Source organism: Camelus dromedarius, chromosome 4 (genome assembly GCF_036321535.1).
Source record: "Camelus dromedarius isolate mCamDro1 chromosome 4, mCamDro1.pat, whole genome shotgun sequence".
In the NCBI taxonomy this organism is placed as follows: Eukaryota; Metazoa; Chordata; class Mammalia; order Artiodactyla; family Camelidae; genus Camelus; species Camelus dromedarius.
This window is the reverse complement of record NC_087439.1, coordinates 56433375-56448466: the sequence shown is the minus strand read 5'-3', so window position 1 is coordinate 56448466 and position 15092 is coordinate 56433375. Positions and strand designations below refer to the sequence as shown.

The 15092-nt window shown below is 35.6% G+C and overlaps 1 protein-coding gene across 1 annotated transcript in view; it reads right to left on the bottom strand.

The window, feature by feature from the left end:
• ZNF804A (zinc finger protein 804A) overlaps positions 1–15092 on the bottom strand; it is a 244206-nt gene that overhangs the window by 46869 nt on the left and 182245 nt on the right. The window contains exon 2 of the mRNA XM_010991717.3: positions 5697–5840. Within this exon, the coding sequence (XP_010990019.3) occupies positions 5697–5840 (144 nt within the window). The remainder of the gene's footprint in view (positions 1–5696; positions 5841–15092) is intronic.

Here is a 15092-nt window from a genome sequence, read left to right as displayed (position 1 = left end):
TTGAGAAAACATCTGCTTCACTTTACTTCTTTGTTTAACAATTTAGTCTTTAGTATTTGACATATGAAGGCAATTACATGAAGCCTTAAACTGACCCCACGATCCAGTTTAAGAATGAGAACATAGTTTGTATGCTTATGTGACCCTTTGGTATCACATCACCTTACTTCACCCTTCAAAGTAACGACCATCCTGAGTTTCATATGCACCAATTTCCATTTCCCAAAGAGGAACGGGTCACATGTTTATAATCTTAAAAAAAAATAGCATTAAGTTTTGCTTTTTTATGAACAAAATGAAAGGTGTGTATTCTTTCTCAACTTTTTGTTCACTCAATATTACATCTCTAAGATTCTTTCGTGTTATATTTACCTATAGTTAGTTTATGTGAACTACAGAATAATTTTGCATTGTGTGAATATATCATGATTTATTTACAAATTGTGTTGTTCATAGATATTATTATAAAGAAGAGTTTTTTTGTTTTGTTTTGGTATGATAATGCATAAATTTGTAAGCGTGTTTTTCTGAGTTGCCAAATCAATTCATACTTTCACAAATGATGTGTAAGATTTTCCCTTGATGCACATCATTATGACTTGATATCATCAAAGTTATTTTTTCCAATTTGGTAGATGCAAAATGGTTGCTCATTTTTGACCAATCTGTAATATATTTATGGGCATTTAGTGTTTCTTCTCTAGTAAATTTTCCTCTTATTTTGGTCCAGTTTCCTACTGGGTTTTTATTTTTCTTATGCATTCATATTTTTAGTAAGATCTGAATGCCAAGTCTTTCTTGGTATGTATATTACAAATATATTTTCCCAATTTCTGGCTTGTCCTTTTACTTTCTTTACTGAAAATCCCTTGTAATAAAATATTATTTTGATGTAGCTTATCAATCTTTCTGCAATGCTGTGTGCTTTCAATGCTTTAATTATCTATATGCTACTCTTTAGTCATAAAAATATTTTCCAAGATATATTTAAAATTTTTTAAGTTTTGCTTTTTATGTTAAACTCTTTAACTGATTTGACATTGATTTTGCCTTTTTATTTGTTTTTTATGTGAAGAAGTAATCAATCTATTTTTTTTTAAAAAGCTAAATTAATTAAATTAACTATTAAAATCAAAAGAATAAAGATAGCCAATCATTTCATACAAGTTTTTGGAAAGTACATCTTTTTACCACTGATGTGCTATGTATCTCTGTTGTGTAACAAATGTCCAAACGTAAGTGAGTTTTCGTGTCCTGGCTCTGGATTCTGCTCCATTCAGCAATCTGTCCGTATCTGTACCAGCAGGGCTCCACATAACAGACTCGGTACCTGGTAGGACAGAGCTCCCCACTTCAGTTAGTTGCCTTTTTAGGATTGTATTCACCCTTACGTACACATTGTGGAATCAGTTTGTGAAGTTCATTAAAAAACATTGAGATTTTGATCTCTGATTATGGCCTTTGATTTTCTTAATCATATTCAGTGGAAAATCTAAATCAAGTCTGTTTTTTTTCCAGAGTACCTTGTACATGTTTCAGTCAAGAACTAGGGGAAATATTCATTTTAATCCATAAGTCTTAGAGTTTATCAACTGTTGTTCACAGCTCATTTCCAGGCTACAAAGCTCACAGTGGGGCTTCCTCTTCATTCAGTTTCGCATCTTGGAGGTTACTATGACTGCACGCATGCCCAGGCTTTCGCCACTAGCCTCAGCTCCCCCACCCTCCTGTGGTGGTGGGATGGCTCTTTGGAGATATCACCCTTTCTAGAAACTCACTAATTCAATAAAAATTTTATATTGTAGAAGATCTGTTTGTTTTCTAAGACAAGAGCCCTTTGGAGTCTCTTGTGTGCTACCCTACTGAAAGTGAAATCTCTGAGGTAGTTCTGAAAGTGTTATTTGCTTTTAATAATTTCCCCACATTAAGAAAAAATGATTGACAATACACATCCAAAATACATCAATATTAAAAAGTTTTATATATAGGAAACAGTTTGAAGAATGCACCAAACACATGCTACTTAAGTAGTTGCTCTATTATAATCAGTAACATTACTGTTACAAAGGAAAAATACTCATGAATATGGAAGAATTCAAAATACCCATCCACCTTCTAACAGTCACTTCACTCTCATACGTAATATTCTCTTACAAATAGTTTCATCTAAGTATAAATCTATAAGTAAAGAATTTCATTGTTTTGAAACTCTTACCTACTCTGAAATTGTGGTTTATTACAAAATCTCAAAAGGAATCTGACACCAGCCTCTTTACATTTATTTGTATGGAAAACATTGATTGGGGGTCTAACCTGTGCCGAATGCTGCCTTAGATGCTGTGAGGGATGAAGATATAAAGAAAAGAATCTTTGCCATTAAAGGGTTATGATCCAGAGGTTTTCAAGTTTCTAAGGTAAAAAGAAAATATTTCAAAAATCAATTCTAACTTGTGAGCTACTGTGATCACTGCCAATACATCTGGGCTTCTTCCTCTTTCTAACTCTGTGTTAGCAGGTCTTAGTGGTAAGAGCTCAAGAGAGATTCTGAAGTTATCCAAGGAGCATGTGGATGAGACAAACAGATTTTCCTTTGAAGCTTAGAATTCAAATGCAACACATACCCTGCCATAACATGGATTTGCAAAGATATGGGAGGTAAAAAGCTCTTAGGTCAAGATTATCTACCCTATGTTTCAGACTCTCTAAGCCTTTTTTGAAGCAAAAATAGATCCTTTTGGGAATTCTAAATAAAGGAAGTCTCAAAGGCAAACTGTCAGAGTCCCGAACATTCTGGAATAAAAGAAATTTTAGTAAGTATTAATAATAAAAATGAATTAAGTATTGAGCTTTTACTTTTTTTTTTTTTTTACACTTTGCAGAGTATGTTCATGTGCATTCTCTCATTTATCCTCCTTAAGAATGAACAAAGGAATTAACCAAGCCTTTGTTTATTTCACCCAAGGTGGGTAAGTGGCAGGGCTTGGGCTCATTCCACCAGTAACCCCCTCCCTTTCTCCCTGCAGCAGGTGGCCTTGGAATCATATCCCTGTAGCGAGAGACTGTATCAGATGTGGGGCCTCTTTGCCTTTTTCTAATTCCATTCAAGAAGTGTCCTAATCACATGAAGGTTTTCCTACCTGAAATATAAATTACATGGACGTTGAGTATTAGTACTTCTCACGTAGGTGTTTTCTATGGGAGACCAAAAAATTTGCTTTGAGACTGAGACAGGTCAATATTTTAGGAAAGGGTGTTTTGTTTTGTTTTGTTTTTTGGTCACAAGTAATAATAAGTATTGAGCTAGGGTTTTGCTTCATTTTTCCTTTTAAGTTCATTCATTAGTAGCAAGCTGAAGTATCTCTCAGAGTCCAGGGATAGAATCTACAGATAAACTGCTGGAAAGACCGCTATTCTCTGAAAGTCATTCAAAATCAAAATTGCTATTTCCATACTCGTGTCCCTTCACGTGGCCACACAGATCTCATTCTCTGTGCATTTGTTTTGTCCTCTCCACCAGCTTTCTAAACTTTTCAATGCATTTAGCCACAGCACAAGATGACATTTTCAAGTGTTAGGTCCAGTTGTAATCAGAGAGTAGGCAGCTGTTATTTGTTTGTTTGTTTTTGTTTGGGGTTTTTTTGTTCTTTGTTTTTGTTTTTTGTTTTTGCTGGGGCTTTTTGGTATCTCAATTCCAGTTCTCAGGACAAAAAGAAATCTGAATTGCCCACCTCAAAATTTTGTTCCCCTCTACTTCATTCAAAGTGGCCAAGGTTTGGAAACTCTGTGGTAGAAACAGAGATAGCTGTCATGGGGATGAGGTCTCTGTTCCGAAAAGGGAGTGCATTCTCTAGGAAGACACTCTCCAAGATGAGCTACTATCCTCTAGGGATGGGCTCATATAGATTCAAGTATTTTCAGCTACTGAAACATAGTCTTATGTTAATTTAATCAAGTAAGACTCTGCTGTCTACCAGAATTCATGGTCATTTAGATAGTCTGTCTCTCTCCAGAGCCTGACGCTCCTGAGTATTATGACGTGATTGGAGCTTCAAAAGAGCAAACCAGATTTATCCTGAATTCCCTTAGGTTATTTGTGTACAGTATACGGCATCTTAACTTCATAGAATTTGGAGCTGGAAAGGTCCTCATGATAATCTGAGTTTGGTCTCCCAGGCAACCTATGGCTGAATGAAGCATTCTTTGGCAAAGGATATTAATGCCCAGTTGATAAGATATTCTTAAAATACACATATACACACACTTTCCCAAATACCTAGTTTATACCATAAAATATACATACTTTTTAAAAATTGCTAACAGCAAATATTTATTCATGACTGAAGCTAAAAAGAATTTTTAAATACATTTTAATACCCTGCTGATAAAATAGCATATTCTACCTTTGCACTTTTATAAGGAACACAGGAATATATTAGGAAAAATCAGAGAAACAGCTTTCTTAGATTTACCACATTGGGAAGAGGGTTCCAGAATCTTTTTATTAAAAAACACATGTTACCATAGAATGAAATCAATACTATTTTCTGATGGATTTTAATGTTCAAATCAAACGATGGTATATTTATATGTATGCATTTTTATGTAGGAAATGGAATGATATTTCCATCAAAACCTTTTCCTTACCTGGTTTGCCAGTGGATCTACTACCAGGAAAAAGGAAGGCAAGGGCAGATCATGAAGTTTAGTCTGCATTAATTAGTGACATACGTAAATGAAGGCTAACGTCCTCCCTGCAATAGCCTCCCCAAACTTAGTTTTGTTGGTATGAGATAATGGAAGAATTGACAAAAGAAAATAGATGCCATTGGTCCATAAGCACTTAATGTGATCATCTCCTCCCACTCTTTCATACTTATGCTAAATTACTCAAATGTTAATAGAAAGTTAGTGCAAGCTCATGGGATTAAAAAAAATGTACCTTTATTAATACCAAAAATGGTATTTGGATGATATTTGTAAGTGATGGCTAAAAAGGAAAATATTTGTAAGTTGATGATAACTAAGCATGCTGTACCATATCAAGTGAGCTAAACAACGTATGCAGTTGAATTGATATATTTGAGAAAATAAAATCTGTACTATTAATTTCACTTCTGATGTCACTAATTTAAATTCATCTTTACATAGAATGTGGGGGAAAAATCAATCTTGGCTTTTCAATCAATGGGAAAATGAAATAGCATTAAAATAAACTAAATCATATACATATTAAGTATTTATTCAACCCAGTTACCCTAGATTGTTTTTACCATACCAAAACTTTAAAAAAAAATATTTTACGGTAGTTTAAATGGGAAATGCCTTCTATAAGAAACTATGAATGGACTCATTTATATTTGGTAAGTATCTTTAGTTGATTAACATATTTAAAAATTAACAAATTTGAAAATATTCAGAGGATCACCACCTGAAGAATATAATTTTCAAATTACTGTCAATCACTAAAAGGCAAATAAATGGTATTTTTTTATATTAGTTATTTGTTTCAGACTTTACTTTTAGTGTTTTCTTTAAAAAAATTAAAACTTTTGTTGTAAGTAATCAAATTATTATCCCAGAATGACATCTTTAAAAATCACACAGCAAAGAAAAAATATGATATTCATACAGTCTACACAATTCAAATTATTATAAAAGTTCAGAAATACTTGGTGTCTTTGGACACTCTTTCTTACCTGCTTGTGAGCATGGTCATAGGAATTAATATGATTGTCAAACTCCTGATGCTTATAGTACTGCTTGTCACAGAGTTCACAGTAAAAATTGGCCTTCAGGTCTTCCAGAGCTTTTGCTATGGTGTTCTCCTTCTCAGCATAATCCTAAAAAATAAAATTAAAAAAAAGCAAGCAATTAGTTTTCCTCTGCGTTTACTTTTTTTCTGACAGCTGTCAACTTTAGTATAATAATTGGAAATGATTAATATAACAGACAAAGAGAAAAATAAAGCAAATAAAATACCAGCAAACCAAATTACGAGAAGTTATGAGTTAAAGAAAATTAAAGGTTAACAGAAGAAGTCACCATAAATGATGGAAAGAACTGTAGAAATACGGAGAAGAAAAACAGAAGCCCTTGATGGAACAAGTTCCTCTGCAATGTTAGCATAGGAAAAAAAAAAGAAAGAAAGAAAGAAAGAAACTCATTTAGCTGTTGATTCAACTGTCGATTTCTGGCAATGGCTTAGCTAATGTAAGACTTCTAAATTCTAAACAACCTCCAAAATGTGTCCTCCATGAAGAAGTCCATATTGGTGTGCAAATATTCAAGTTTGATGTTTTTGTTTGCTTGTTTGCTTCCCTAAATATCTCTATATTCATCTCAACTAGATTTCATTTGACTAATGTTTTCATCTTGAGTCACATCAATTTAGGTTGAACTTCTAAAAATTCCCCAGTCTTTGGAAAATGAGATTCTTTTCTGCAAGTTATTTACCTAAACTGAAAAGAATTAAACTGTACAAGCAGATTTCTTTCATCATGCTCACAGTAAATAAAGATGACTGTGCAATCAAACTCCTGAAAATATGAAAAACGCAGTGAGTTATCATTAGCTTTCATTTACGAAGCATAAAATAGAAAAATGTTTGTGGCTCTTAGGTTGTTGAAATCTAAATGTACTTACTATTTTATGCTTCCTTAAATGTTAACGTTGCCAGACATGAATAAACATTACATGTTGAAACGTTGTCCAAGTCTTTCACTGAAGCACTGATTTAAAGAAAAACCTAAACTTCATCCCCACCGCAGCATATAGTTTATGTCTGACTTACAGTCTGGCTCAGGCTCAACTTCACTAACATTCAAAATAACTGCATATTCAGGCCTCAGGCGCCACTGTAAGACACTCTCTTAGGCACTAGGATGTGGAGATGAAACAGCACAGTCTTCTCCATGTCAATGGCAATCCTCCTCTCACTAATATACAGGCTAGAAAGAACTCACAGTTTGAATGTTTAAATTGCTTCTACAAAATTTGAAAGTGTCTTACTACTGGTCATTTAATGAATGATGAATACTTTCTTTACTTTATTGTGCTATACACGTGTGTACACGTCACATGTTCACCATCATTTGTATGTGTAGCTAGTACCTGACCTTGTGGTAAGGCATAACGCATTTGCCATAATCTGTGAACACACAGCCCTCTCTTTCTCACTTTAAAGACAATGATCCCTTGTTAGGTTTTATGAGTTTTATCAACTGTACAGCAAGAAGTAATAAATTGCAAAGTCATTCAGATTGTTCATATATGAGTGGTCAATTTCAATAATTACTTTACCATTCCTCAACAGGTTCGTGAAATAGTCCCTGTTATTCTTTTTGATTACTTCTGATGTTAAAAAAATGTTCATTTGTTTAAAAAGATGAAAATGAGTCATATAGATCTAAACTGCTTACTGAATTTTTACAAAATCTTCAAAATAATACTTTGTGGATTATCCAAATTAAAAGAAACAAAAATTAAGTACTACGATTTCATGGCTAAAGTGTGCGAAGCAGAGATAAAATTCCAATCAGTGTGAGCTGTATTATAATGGCAATAGTCTTTCGTTCAAAGCTGAATTAGCTTTCAAAACAGTATTTTTGAACAGCAATTTCTTTGCAAACTAGTTGACTCTGCCCATTAATTACAATTACAGCTAAGCTATTTCTTCTCTCTACATTTTTGGTTATTTCTTATTATGGTGTCAGGCTTTTTTTTTTATTTGTCTGCCTAAGATTGATATTCCTCCAGAGAAGCAATAATTGTTTCCTACTTACTCTTTCCACAAAAGTGGGAAATTTTTGAGTAAAGCAAACTGAGGTTCTCAGGTAAATTGCATTTTTCAAAAATACTAGCCTTAGCCTAGATTTGAAAGGACAAAACGAAGTTAAAATATAGCGAACATTTATTCAGCGCTTGTTTAGGGTCAGTCGCTGATTAAGAGTTTGTATGTATTAACTCACTCAACCATGGTTAATGATGGAGATGTGTATTCCAGACATTGCCTCACTTTACAGGTGAGAGTACTAGGCACAGGAGAGTTAAATATACCTAGCTCAACAATATATAACAAATAAATGGGCAGCTCATATTTGAACCCAAATAATCTGATCCCCAGCACTTCACTATGTTTGAACTTTTAAGCAGAAAACAAACAAAAAAATAAAGTAGAGAGAACACTATAAACCCCCCATGTAACCACCACTCAGTTTCACAATTATCAACTTAGGGTCAATCTTGTTTCGCTTTATCCTAACCTACCTCAGATCCTTGGCCCTGTCTCAGATAGTTTTCAAAGGAAATTCCTAAGTTCACACAATGTCACCTGTAAATCCTTCAGTATGTATCTCAAAACAGAAGAACTTTTTAAAACATCATCATGAAACCAATATCAGACCTAAACAAATAAAAACAACAAAGAAACAGACCACAGTCATTCCTTACTATCATCAAAAATCCAGTCAGTGCATTCAAACAGCTCCAGCTGCCTAATATTTAATAGTTTGTTCAAAAACAGGATTCAAACAAGGCCCAAATATATTACCATCATCTGATTTTTTTTATGCTCAGTCTTTTTAATGCTATAGGTCTTCCCTCTCTTTGTTTTATTTCTCATTATATGGTTTTCAGAATGTTTTGGATTATACCTCACATTTTGAAAAATGTTGAGAACTATAGAAAATTATATGCATATGACAACAAACTCTTAGAAGGCCTTCACTTAAATCAAATCATTGCTAATATTTTGGCATATGTTTGTTTTCTTTCCTTATCTCTCTATCTTCCTCTAAGATATTAAAAGAAACATGGCATAGTTGAAGTTAAGATTGCAAGTAACAGGACAGTAAGAAACATTTTTAGGTGAGAACTTTCAGCTTGATGTGAACTGACAGACTCAGTACCCCATGAACCCTCTCCTTCTCTACTGTGAATGGTGTTGAAAGAGGCACTGACTGATACTATAAAGCACAACATACACATATTCAACAGAGCCATCCCTCTGCAGAAGGTAAGAAATACATTTGAATAAGATGAAAGAGGAGCACACTGCCCACACAGCCTCAACCCACAAATTTCCCTGTCTGGCAAACGCGTTCTGTTCAACGACGTACACACTTTGAAATGCCCCACTGAGTGTGATGGCAAAAAGTGAAGAAGGGATGAGCTTCTTGTAGCTAGTCAGGGCCTCCAAATCCATCCCATTTTACATGAATCTAAAAACAGTAAAGGTTGAACCCTTACTTTCAGGAAAGCAGCGTATAATTCCAAGTTTATAAAGTCAAGAATCTACTAATATGCAACCTTAGCAACTGTGCAGTGCAGTACTTTCTGCAGAACAGCAAACTGAAACAGAAGTTAATGCCTTAGCCGCTGTCCCAGAGCCATTCCATCCACCCTATATTAAAAATGAACAGCACTGAAGTAGGGCTTGGAAGGGAGAAAACGTTCTTTTCCAAAATGATGCATTTTGTGGTGGCCTCAGCATAACATATGGTGTCAAAGGCTCTTCAGCTTCTCTTACAAGGCATCCGTGACTCAGTGCAGATAGTAACCTTCCCTGAGGACGGGAACTCCAGGAAGACAGGGGTCTGTACTGGCTTTGTTTACTGCTAAATCCTCCAACTTTTTAACAGAGCTCAGCACTAGCAGATGCTCCGAAAGTATATTAGCACCACCCTTTTTGTTTTGTACGCGTATAAAAAGCAAACATTATAGAAACTAGCAGCACTCGATACACAGTATTATTAATGCAGTTGTGCCCATGTTTGGGCTTGTGGTACTCAGTCATTTGGGGGACATCTTTAGAGCTTATACCAAATTATGTTACGTATAAACTGCTACATAGCAGTTGTAATCATATATTACATGCAGTATTTCTCCTAGAAATACTCTATTTAAAGTAGTTAAAATTGCAAATACGTAAATAAGTTAGGTACTCTTAGTGTACAATTATTTTCAATGCTGAAAAAATTTTGTATGTAATTAACACTTAAAAACTCTTCTCTCTCTCTCTCTCTTCCATTGCTCCATCAAGAATAAAAGCATCCTTGAGATTTATATACAGGATAAATTTTATTATAGTCTCTCTAAAGAGAGAAAGCAAGAAAACTTTGTTAAAATTTGATTGTAATGAAAAGATTTGATTGTAATAAAATATCAAGGAAGAGATCATGAAACTGTTCTCTTCTTAGAGGATATCTAGACAGAAGACATTTCATCTGGAAATCCATAGTCTACACTTCCCATAAAATACTGCACATCTTCTGGTCTGTATTTCTTGTTCCAGTTACGACTTAAGTGACTGGTTCTGAGCTGGTGTCCAGCAGCTTCCTGTATACCACCTGCCTGCAGGCTGCCCCGGGCATCTTCCCCTTCCTGTCCAGGGGCTTCTCTGACTCATCACATGGGAGCTTGTGGATTCCCACTCAGCACTAACAGATCACAACCGGAGGGTGTTGTGGTCTTAATACCATGTAGGCCCACCCTTGACCACTGTGGAGGGTAAGAACTCAAGGATAAATTATTTCCTCTCCTATCTACCAGGCAGACATTTCTGAGACACATTTCTTAACATTCCACAGAGGGTCCCAGTGAGACGGAGCATCGTTACTTGTAATAGTGACAAACAGTATATCCTCACATTAGCCTTTCTTTCTCATCTGTTCTACTTTCCTGAAACTTCATGTCTGCTTTTCCTGGGTTTGACTTTTAAGATGAACATGAATAAGATATCAGTTGTTGGTTTTTGTGTGTGTGTGTGTGTATTTTCTATGAATGTCTTTCTGACAAGACACATTTTCTAGAATAATTTAAGATGATACCATTTTCCAGCTCATAATTCTCTAACAGCCCTCCATCACTGTTAGAATAACTATCCTTACAGCAACCTCCAAGTCCTACTCTACCTGCCACATCTCTCTCTCTCATTTTGCTTTAGCCACCTTTATTTCCTTAATGTTTCTAAAACTTCAACTGTACACCCACTTTGACACTTGGACTTGTGATTTACTCTGCCTGGAATGTTCTTATACCAGATGTTTGCATGAAACACTTACTCACTTCTAGCAGATCTCTGCCAGAACACTCTTTCCTCAAAGATGTCTTCTTTTATCACTCTTCTGGAATAAAAACACTTTATTCTGCATTCTTTCTCTCTTTTATCCTTCATTTGAATGTAAAGAAGAGAAAGTTTATTCAAGAAGAAAACAATGGTAGAACACCTTTGGGTAATGAATCCTGAAAGTTATATTAACAATAAGGGGGAGAGGGGGTACAAAAAAACTGATATTGGTCTTTATCTGGTTTAAATCCTTTCCCTATTAGGCGAGAGAGCAACCACTGTGGAGTGATAAAATGCTGTGCTATTGTCTCAAAATATATGTCATTCTCTTCTGAAAGGCTGAGTTCTATTATCTCAACGGCTAAAGAATGGATAACAAGACAATTCTGAGGAACACAGGCACAACTAAGGGTTGGGTCAGAAAGTCACAATTTTATCAAAAGTCACAGATTTATTAAACAGAATTATAGTTTAAAATGTGCCTTTAAATGTAAAGTTTTAAAAAGGGCTCCACATTATGCAAACTCATCTGCACCACCATCAAAGGTGAAGGCAGAGGCTGACTGCTACAGAAAAGGCTGTGCCTTGAACATCGTATTTCTGGGGACAACTCTGGTGAGCTAATGCAAGCACGACCCAACAGCCAGGACAACGTGCACCTTAATGTCCAGGTTTACAAGAACGGGAGCAAGTAAAACTGTGTCCCACAACTGACAACTTCTTTCAGAATTAGCTTCAGGGAAAGAGGATTCATTCGTAAGGCTTATCTATTTCTATACTGTGATTATTTAGCTGATAACAACCACTGGATAAACAGCATGGTTTCTAACTTTAGAACCTGCTCACATAAAAGAAATATGAAAACCAAGCCTCAGACAAAGTACAGTCTTGTCCATCTCACTTGGCCATTGTCCTCCTCATCAAAACCGTGCCTCTTTGGAGACATCCATTTCATTCTTCTTCCGTGGATGCTCCAGGAAGCCCTAGCCCATGAGTAGCATTTTTTAGGCCCTCTGGTTAATTTACACCAATATTCAGTACAATGTCAGACAATACCAGAAGACTGAGTTAGACGTTTCCCTTCACGTTTTGAAAGATCTGAGGGACGGCATGTTTTAATAGCTGGCTGAAATTCAGTATCACTCGTCACTCTCCCTGTGCATAAAGCAAGGCTGTGGGGGATCTCATTTTCAAGGCAGAAAAAGTATTATCAGATGTACTGAAGCTGAATGCAAGCTGAGGTGTATAGTATTCTGATTCAAATATATATATATATATATATATATATATATATATATATATAATCTCATTCATATATATAATATATATAATTTCAACACAGGACTTATAAAAATAGATTCTACAAAGAATCACAGTGCAGAATGTGAGTGGCAGTAATTTAGAGTACTTGCTCAACTTAGAAATTTCCGGAATTTGCAGACAATAACCATTTTCTTTGAGAGGTAGAAGAAAGACATGTAATGATCTGATGCGTACGCGTTACTGTCTCAGGTGTAAGAGTAATCTAGAGTAAGCCAGAGCAGCTCCTCTAGCAAATTTTCTCAATGACCTTCCCAGCTTGGCGTCTCCCAGAAACAAACACTGAGACAAAGAGCCGTAGATCAAGTGGTTCATCTGAGAGCTCCAGAAATGGGCAGAAGCTGATGAAGATTTCTGGTTCCAGTCCTGACATGTACAAGCTTGAAAGTCACCACTCTTGTCCTTACAACAAGAACGATCTATGAAAATGGAAGTCAACTATTTCTCCTGGAACTGCTTAGAGCAGAGGTCACAGGGCCAAACACCACTCACGTCAAAGTTTGGAGAGACAGACCCATTCAGACACGGAGCAACTAACATTTGCTTACTGGGATCAGAAGCTGCTGAGCCACGAGCTGGTAGGAACTCTTAAATGTTAACTCTGATGAATTTCCATGGGCCGATGCACACAGTGTGCAAGACAGAAACCTGATGTGAGACAGAAACTCTTGGTGGCTACAGTCATAGCCACCCCACAAACAGGCTTTCCTTTTATGAACTCCACCCGGTATTCATAATGATAATTTGAGAAGGAATCCATTGTGTCTCTGGAAAGTCAATGGGAAAAATGACTGTTGTGAAATAAGCCAAGATCCTTTGCTACACACTCTCTCTGAGGACATGTATACGGAAGAGCACAAGTTAAAGGGCACTCGAACAACCTCAAGCCTCTTGCACTTCCAGCTACAGAAAACAAGGGACACAGCCCGACGCTTAGATTCATGGAAATATTCACACAGACGTATATGCTGCAGATTTCAAAAAGAGGAAAAGATGGATGCTTAATTAATTTTAGACAAGTTCTACTACTTCCTAAAGTTGTACAGTTCTTTCTTTTTTCTTTTTCTTTTTTTCATTTCCTGGCTATAAAATGTAACTGTCTTGCTGAGAACAAAATAAGGTAAAATAATAGGCCTCAAAACTTTCAGCCTTATGCATTCTTAGAAAATATTTTCTCAAAAAGCAAGCCTGCCACTGTACGTGTCACATTGGAGGGGTTCCCCAGATGCCTTGCAAAGATCATAATGCAACCACAGCTTCCGTAACAGGAGGGACAATATATGGAGACCTGCTGGCCCTCCCATTAGCACCAGCAGGCTCTGCCCCTGCGGTTAATTTTGCTTTGTCTTGAACTACAAATGGGAGTGATATTCTGTGCATTTGATATGTTGTTAGCACAGCAGGGAAAGCCCATTTGAACATAATCATACGTTTCAGGTATCCAAAAGAAAAGGGACGTTTTGCAGAGAGAAGCATTTTAACTTGAAAAACTTACAACTAAAATCTGGGTGGAGAAGACACAATGAAGAAGGGAAGGACATGCACATGTGCTGACTGCCTCCCGCGAGCAAGCACTCACGTCATCGCAGGCCTGACCGCGTCAAATCTCAGGCCAGTATTAGTAGCCCCACTTTACATATGATGAAAGCAAGACTCCAAGGGTAGGGATAATTGGTCTTCTACCATGTCATGACGAGTCTGACTTCTTGTTGAGCTACCCACGAACCTTCTTTCCATGCCTGACGTGATTCTCTAGTAGAAGGAACCAACAGTGGCTTAAAAGAATTAACATGACAAAAAATACGAGTATATATGTATGTGAACAAAGATGTTAAAAGAAATTAAAAAGTAAGATTACACATCTTAATTATTAATTAATATCAATAGATACACACTGACTATATATAAAATAGACAAAACCACAAGGATCTACTGTATAGCACAGGGACCTATATTCAATTTCTTGTAATGAGCTGTAATAGAAAAGAAACTGAAAAAATATATATACATGTATGTATATGTATAACCGAATTGCTTTGCTGTACACCTGAAACTAACATTGTAAATCAACTACACTTCCATAAAAAATAAGAATTTAAAAAAATAAGAAGAAAGTACATTTTGTTAAAATATAAGCTTAATTAAAATGTAAACATGTGATAATGCAAAACATTTAATACTACTTGAATTATTCAGTGAATATATATACTTAAAATATGAGGCTAGTCTGAATTACAAAATGAGAAGGATATGATACTTCAGCGATTGCTGCTCTGAACAAGGTGAGTGATGGGGAAGGAAGTGGCCATGTAACCCTCACAAAAGCTTTAGCCAGGAGGAGTCATCACATCACTGGATAAAGTTTATAGTCTAGTTTTCTAATATAGGGAAAAACTATGAAAACAATGTTTCCAATGTATTCAAGTTCTACAAAATAAAATATGAGTGCATTTTAAGAACAAATAGTGAATTGCCTAGTCAATATTAAAATTTTTCTACCATTGAGATAATGCCTCTGTTTTTTATTTAAAAAATCCCAGGTTGCTGTGTATGGCTGTAATTTGATAAAGGTGTCTATAGGGTTCATACTCCTGCTAGGACAAACCATTCAAATAAGGCATGTGCAGAATATCAAAATGTTGTAAATTATATTTAATGAGAATATGAACTTACATATTCTGGGATATTCTATCCTTTGATATGACTT